At 47.5% G+C, this 8061-nt stretch overlaps 1 protein-coding gene across 1 annotated transcript in view; it reads left to right on the forward strand.

The window, feature by feature from the left end:
• Positions 1–6421, forward strand: part of CEACAM20 (carcinoembryonic antigen related cell adhesion molecule 20) — a 21258-nt gene extending 14837 nt beyond the window's left edge. The window contains 4 exon segments of the mRNA XM_023535253.1: positions 1261–1539; positions 3063–3073; positions 3473–3579; positions 6412–6421. Of these exon segments, the coding sequence (XP_023391021.1) occupies positions 1261–1539; positions 3063–3073; positions 3473–3579; positions 6412–6421 (407 nt within the window).
• The last annotated feature ends 1640 nt before the right edge of the window (positions 6422–8061 follow it).

Below are 8061 nucleotides of genomic sequence, written 5' to 3' on the forward strand. Positions count from 1 at the left end.
CCTTGACTTTCACAGCTCACAGCCTACTCGGGATTGGAAGATCAATAATCAGGCAAAGAAAATACAGTGTGATCAGTGCGGCCATAGGACAAGAGGATTCGGGGAACCCCAGGGAAGCCCCCCACCCCAGGTAGGGGGATGTGGGAAAGCTTATCGTGAGAGGTGGTGTCCACCATGTGATCTAAAAAGAACAGTATGTTAGCTAGGTAGAGCAGACTCAGGGAAGAGCACCCCAGACAAGGAAGAGAAAATAGGGTGGCTTAGAGGCAAGAGGGACCATGACAAGGATGGACTATCGAAGTAGGATCTTGTTCCTGGATTCATCATGGTCGATGTGAAGAAGTGAGTGGTGGGCCCGCAGGGGTCTACAAGAGCCAGATTGGGAATGACCTTGTCAGCTATAGGCTCTGTCTCAAGGACATTTGGGAGCCACAGAAGATTCTGAGCAAGGGAAGGGTAGTGTCAAGTTTGTGCTTGGGAAGATCCCTCTGGCTGCTGTGTGGAGGATTTGGGATTGGGATGGGAAGGTCAAGGGCAGGGCAGATGAGGGATCCCGGTGGCCATGGGGTTAGGATGGGGAGAAATGAGCAGATTCAAGGGATATTTAAAAGGAAGCAAGGGCAGAATTTTCCTCTTCTCTTGTTCCAACTAGAAACTTTTGCATCTTTTCCCCCCACGCCTGGTATTTCAGGTTAAATTAAATAAGACAGGACTCAGACTCTGAGTTTGGATGAGAAACCCAACAGCCTTTTTGTTTGTTTTCTTCTTATGTGTGGGAAGAGAGCCAAGTCCTTTTTCTTTACAAAGAAAATCCACAAGTATCTCTACTGTTGTGAATGCACAGATATAAAATTAAATGTTATTGCAGAGCCATGCATTGTTAAATTAGAAATTCATCAGAATTATGAACTTTTTGGAAGTTAGGGGCTATGTTCACAGGACATATAACAGTTTCTGAAGCCTAGATGTCTGATGAGGCTTCTTTGTTAGAATTCGCTTTTGCAAGAGCAGGGTTTTTGTTTTCGATTTTGATCTTTCCCCTACTGCATGTTACAGGCTGCTGTCTGCTCGCCAGGCAGCTAATTTTACTGAGATTCCTTTCAACAACAGTTAGAAGAGCCTTTTTTTCCCCCCAGGGTAGAATTGGAAATTATAATCTGAAGGAAAAAAAGGCAAAACTTCCAGCGTGGAAACAAACAGGGCAGAATAGGACAACTCACCAGTGGGGGACGGGAGCATAACGTTCGGCTTTGCACACAGCTGACCCTGACCGCGTGGACATCAGCAGGGGGTCGGAATCTGGGGTGGGCAGCAACGTCAAGGCAGAGCTGAACTCCAGCTTGACCCTGCAGTGTCGGGCCGAGTCCCAGCCAGGCACTGACTGTCACTGGACCCTTGAACACGCCGCCAGTGTGTATGTGGGGGAGAAGCTGATCGCCCAGGCCCTGTCCTGGTGACACCAGGGCATCTACAACTGCGCCGCCTTCAACCCTCTGAGCCGCCCGGCCCGCTCCGCCTTGGTCCTGGCCAGAGTCGTAGGTGAGTCCTTCAGGAGCACCTTCCCCCGGGGTCCGGGTGGCTCATCCCGATGCTGGCCCTGGTAGTCTAGTCTTCCCTCGCCATGGGCCGGAGTGTGGAAACGAGTGTACTCCCTGGGCACGTTGCCCATCCAGAGCTGACGCTCAGGCCCTAGAACCTCTACTTCCTAGCTGCGCGCCCTGGAAAACTCCAGGCTGCTCTGAGCCTCGGTTTTGCTACCTGTAAAAGGGGTTCACGATGCCTGCCTTTCACAGTTGTTTAGAAGCACCATGAGTCAGGGAGATAGCCAGTGAGAGAAGGAGTGAGCCAGTAGGGGACTCAGGAATTAATTATATTAATGGCAACCGAGTGTGACTGGCAGCGAGTCCCTGTATTTCTGTCTTGAGTTCTTCAGAGGGCAACATAGTGTCACTGTTAGCCAGGGCTCACATCCTGGCTCCAACGCTTATTAGCTGTGTGACCTTGGGCATGCTACTTAACCTCTCTGGGCCTCTGATTCCTTGCCTGTAAAACAGACATCATAATTATGCATATATATATATACATACATATATGTGTATATCACAGGTTTGTTAAAGGTTAATCAACATTTGTCAAGTTCTGTGGCAGTGCCTGGCATATTGTGTTTATTCAACACCATCATTATTTGTATATAGTCTTTCTATACATAATATCAGCAAACATTTCTTGGGTATTCCCTGCCTGCTGGCTATGAGGTGGGCCTGTTGGAATCTCCATCGTACAGAGAAACTGAAACCTAGAGACCCAAGCCCTGTCTCTAGAGTTTGAAACCAGGCTTGCCGCCCCAAGAGCCGTGCTAAGCAGAGGATCCCATGTGACTTCCGAAATTAGCTCATTTAATCTTCAGAACAACTGGTGTTGTTAAGACCATGTGATGGATGGAGAGACAGGCTCAGAGGAGGAAGCAGTGTTTGGTTGATGCTCACGGGGATGTTATAGGATTTGAATGAGCTCATGTATGAAGGGCTCCTGGAGCTGAGCTTGGTAGATGGAAGGAAGCTTCTGCCACCACCACCGCCATCATCATCATCATCACCTTTTATCAAGCCCCTACTATGTGTCAGGCACTGTGCTGGTACCTTTACGTGTGATCTCATTTAAAAGCCTACAGGGTTATAAATCACGGTGCTTGTTTGACATATAAAGAAATGGCAGCACAGAGAATGAAACTAAGAACGCCTTAGGCATCCAGGAAGGCCCCTCCTGCCCTTCCAAAGCAGAGCCCCTTCCTCCTGCCCCTGACCCTCGTGGCTGCCTTCTCAGTCCCTGTGGTGGACTTCACCCCTTTGAGAAGGGTTCTGGCAGAAGGAGGATGGACAAACAGCAGGCCGGCGCTGATAACGACTGCCATTTATTCATCAATCGCCTGCAGCGTACCCAGCATTAACATTCGTGGTCTCATCTCATCTTCACAGCAGCCCTGTGCAGTGGGTACCATGTCCCTCACTTTGCAGTTGAGGAAATGACTCTCTGAAAGGGATGTGCCTTGTCCGTGGTCACAGGGCCCCAGGGAGTCAAGGTGACTCACTTAGGGGAAAGCCAGGTTTCTGGCTGTCAAAGCCCCTTCCCCTGAAAGCCATATTTGACCTGTCTTCCTAAGCAGTATCATCATCACACTAACACAGGCGTATGAAGTAGACGCTATTATCCCCATTTTACAGGCGAGGCAACAGAAGCACAGAGAGGTTAAGTAGCACATGCTCAAGGTCGCAGAGCTGAGATGTGAACCTGGGATGTTTGACTCCAGATATCACGCTATTAATACCCCAAACTGCCGCCTCCCAGTCATTGGAAAACCAGTGCTCATCAAATGAAGGGAGATAAAGCCTCAAGCTTGGAAGTGGAGCTGGGAACAGGGATGAGGGTGTGTCGGGCCTGGGTCCTGATTCTCTATCTTTGCCCAGGTCTCCAGTTGTCCCTCTCTGGAGGGGCCATCGCTGGCATTGCCGTCGGGATCCTGACTCTCATTGCCCTGTCCACAGGCCTGGGCTGTTTCCTCTACATCAGAAATGCCAGATGGTAAAGCTAGGAGTGGGGTAGCTTATGGCCTGTAGGGGGCCCGCCCAGGAGTAGAGTTGCTGACCATGGTGCTGAGCCGTGTCCGCAGCACAGGGGGAATTCACAGGGTTTGTGGTATTGCCCAGGAATTGACATGGGATCTAGGTGGAGCCTGTGGATACGGGAAGGACTAGATACACAGAAGTACAAGGACTTTGGGGTTTCAGGCCCTCAAAGGAAGCAGCAGAGGACCCCATCTATGAGGCCACAGCACCCACCTCTGAGGGGAAGCTTGCTGCAGAGCCAAGTTCCAGTAAGTGACTTTGTAGCTGACACCCAGGGAAGTGGCGAGGGTGGGGGAAGAAGCTGGTGCTGGGAATTCAGGCTTCTACCCCCAGATATGCCACCAGATTACCATGTGATCAAGGGCAAGCCTGCTCTCAGCCTCAGTGTCCCCCATCTGTTCTCTCTACTTCATTTTATTTGACACATTCCTTTCCACTACAGTTTTCCTTTCCTTGCCATTCCTTTCATTTACATTTCTTTGGACACCACCCCACCGATTCTACTCCATTCCCTGCCTTTAATTTCCATTCCATTCTATTCCATGTCTCTCATGCCTTTTCTGTCCCTGTCAATTGCATTTGCTAACCAGTCTATTCCTTTGAACTCATTTTCTTTTCCCTCCAATCCTTCATTTCTTTCATGATATTTACTTCCCTACATTTCTGCCATGGGAGGTTGAGGCAGCTCACAGCAAGCTTGTGTACCACATAGCAGTCACAATCAGGAAAATATTTTTAATAATAGTAGGAAATCAGATACAGATAAAAGGTAAAAATATGCTGGACCTATATAGCATCTGTCCCTATACTTCTCATTTGCTTCAAGTTTCCTGGTGGCCAAATAAAAAAGAGAAGCACGGTCAGTTTCATCACCTAAAAGAAAGAAAACTGTTAGCTCATCTGGACATAGCAGGGCTTCCCATAGCAAGTTCAGGTAACTTGGGTGGTGGCTTCCTAGTTCTGAGGACTAAGAGAAATTACTTCAAAGAACTCGAGCGATAACATCCCTATCGTCAAGACTAGCCAGATTGCTCCATGTCTGAGATGGTCTTTAGACTCTATACTCTGAAGTTGTCAGTCATCAATCAGACTTTAAGGAGGCAGGAGAGGGAGGCCAGAACAGGGGCTCAGATCCATGTCCTACCGAGAGTATTTTGTTGGGTTTGGAAAAGAGAAAGTTTAGGGATATAGAACCCCAATATTTTAGTGTTTGAAGGGCTGGCTTGGGGTAGAGGGACAGATGTGTTTCCTGTGATTCCAGAGAGATCAGTTACCATGGAGGACAGATCAAAGGGTGGCAGACTTTAGCCCAGTTGACAGAGAACCATTCTCAAAAGATATGAATGTCCTCTATATCTTAGTCAGGGATTTTTAAGAAGAAAGACAAGCCCTCTGAAAGTAGTTCAGATGAAATTAACTGGGAGAACACTGAGGAATCTCAGATAACTCAATTTCAGAAATTACTTATGGACCTCATGGGGAAGGAAGATTTTCTCTCTTATGTGATTACTCGTTTTTTCTGATCTATGAATTTGTTCCATCTTTCTCAGTCCAGATTGAATTCCTATGCAAGTTGCCTGGTTTTCACTCCTCTATATAATTTCAGATTATATATAACATCCTCTACTACTAGTTAAGAGTTTCTAGGTTCACATTTTTCAGAGAAGAATCAGATTTGCTCAAGCTATTGTATGGATTGCGTTTATGTGTTTCAGCTCTTCAGTCAATTATGAACTGGTACAAACTTAGCCTCCTAGGTCTCTCTTTTCATCAAGGTCTGAGGAGGGGAGCCATAATGTGTCCCCTTGTTAGTAGAGCAAGCTCTTCGTAGCAATCTTACCCATCAAACTTCCTCTTATGTGTCCTCGACCAGAATGCTGTCACGCGGTATTCCTTGTTGCAAGAAAGGCTGAGAAAACGAGGTGGTATCCTTTCTAGTCTCTTCAACAGAAGCAGGCAGAGGAAGAAGATAGGGAGAAGGGTGTCAGGTCAGCCAGCTCGGTGTCTGCTATATTCTGGAGGGATGAGAAGGAGCAAACTATGCCAAGGGGCTGAAGCGGAACATCCCGAGTTGAGGGGCATCAGGTGAAAAGGCCCCATGGCAGGTGTATTAGTGATCTGTTGCTGGATAATGAATTACCACAAACTTGACAGATTAAAAGCAACAGATTCTGTGGCTCTGGAGTCCCGGCACCACTTAGAAGGGTCTTCTGCAAGGCTGTAACTGAGGTGTTGGTTAAGGGTCAGGTCTCATCTGAGGCTCGACTAGAGAAGGATCTGCTTCCAAGCTCACATGGCTACTGGCGGCATTCGGTTTCCTACAGGCTATCATGAGGGCCTCAGTCTCTTTCTGGCCATTGGCTGGAGGCTATGCTCAGCCCTTTGGCATGTGACCCTCTCCATAGGCAGCAGACAGTGTTGCATCTTGCTTCTTCAAAGCCAAGAGAGAATCACGTACATACAATCACGTACATCTTATTACCTTTGTCATATTCCGTTGGTTAGAGGCAAGTCACAGATCTTGCCCTCAAGGGGAGGGGGATAATATAAGGGATGAATACTGGGAAGTGGGGGTTTTGGGGCCACCTTAGAGGCTGTCTTCCACAGTGGGAAAATATGTGAGCCATCCCAGGAGCAGAGAGGTGCCAGCATGACTGAAGTGCAGTGAGAAAGGAGGAAGATATTTGGAATTCCCAGAGTGCCAGAGTGCTTGAGCCCTGGACCACAGCAAGTGGGCCAGGAGGGCCCACCCAGAAAATGGAGCTCACTTTTTCTCCTTGTGTAACAGGTGCTTGTGAACCCAGCATGCAGTGTTTACTGCGGAATCAAGCCTTCAGTGTGATGGAAGCAGAGATCTTTTCTCCAGAAGTCCTAGAGAAATCATGCTCAATCATATATTCGATGACATTTAATGGGTGCATATTGTGTTCTGGCCACTCTCTTTGTAAACCTTGCGATATTCTGTTTCAATGTGTTGTTCAGGCTCTGGATCTTAGATCCCACCAAATCTTAGGCTTTTGACTCATGCTTCTTTGAAAGCATCAGAAACAGGGAGAAAGTGACCAAGAATGAGAGGGCCAAGGTTTGAGACCCAGATGCTGGGGATGCCATAGCTGCTTCACCAGGATGGACAAACACTGTTGATGGACACAGCAGCCAGGGAGAAGCGTGCGAGCCAGCTGGAGATCTTAGGCTTTTAATATTGTCTTGAAAAGCCAATGCAGTCCAACATGAAAGGGAATATCTTGTTTAAAATACTGGTAAGAAGAGATGAAATTATTGTCTATAGACAGATGATCATTTCACTAGAAAAGCCAAGAGAATCAAATGGAATACTATAATCATAACATTTCAGTAGGTTAACCAGATATCAAAAAAAAAAAAAAAAAACCCAAAACCAAACCAAAAAAAAACTAACCCCACAATAACCAGTTATAAGAAAATTTGGGATTAGAGATTATATTTCAAATAGCAGTAACTTTGTTGTTGTTAAATGTCAGAATTTATGTGAGGAAAACTTCAGGAGTGCTTTTACAGCATTTTTAAAAGGCTTTAACATACCATATTTTCATACAGCATGGCTCCAATTTTCTGCTCCCACCCCAGGGGGGTGGAAGTAAAGACCCTAATTTCCTCAGAGTGATTGAGATGATTAATGAAATGTTGGATTTTTAAAGTGTTTGATAGCCAGGAACCTTTATTTATTGAAAACAAAACAAATATTTATTGAGCATCTATTATGTGCCTGGTATCGTAGATGCTGGGGATACAGCAGTAATCAAAATAGATTCAAATCCTAGTGGTGAAGGCAAATGGACAGTAAACCAGGTGTGTTAGTGAAAAGTTCTCTAGAGGAAAAGTACAGATGAGGTGGGAGGCAGGAATTACGTGGGGAGTAAATTTGTTTGCAAGTTTACAATGGTTGTTGGAGGAATGCCTCATGAGAAAGTGACATCCACTGAAAGACCAGAGGGTGGGGAAACCCTCAGAGAAAGGGCCTGGTAGAGGCAGCATGAACAGCACATACAAAGGTCCTGAGGTAGGAGCCTGCTTGAGTTATTGGAACGGGTGGAAAGGCCAGCACGGCTGGAGCTGAGCCGGGAAAACGGTCAGGAGATGAAGGCAAAGAGAAAGCGGGGGAGGGCGGGGTACAAAACCATCAGATTCTTGAAGGGCTTCACGGGAGCGCCCTGTACTGTAACGGGTTTGTAACAACTATCTTTGGTCTCGAGGACCAAAGTAGATCGTGCGCGCCAAGCGTCTGACAAGCAGCGGGCGCCCAGGAGGGGTCCCCGCGGTTTCCACCGGATTCCGTTTTCACGGCTACTCCCGGGAGTCAAGCTGGGCCCAGGGCCAGCCTTTCCCAAGTCGGCCACTCCCCACGCGCCGGTGCTTTGTCCTCGGCCTCCCAGTCCCACTCTTCGTCTCGGCGCCCCGC

Source organism: Pteropus vampyrus, unplaced genomic scaffold (genome assembly GCF_000151845.1).
Source record: "Pteropus vampyrus isolate Shadow unplaced genomic scaffold, Pvam_2.0 Scaffold138, whole genome shotgun sequence".
In the NCBI taxonomy this organism is placed as follows: Eukaryota; Metazoa; Chordata; class Mammalia; order Chiroptera; family Pteropodidae; genus Pteropus; species Pteropus vampyrus.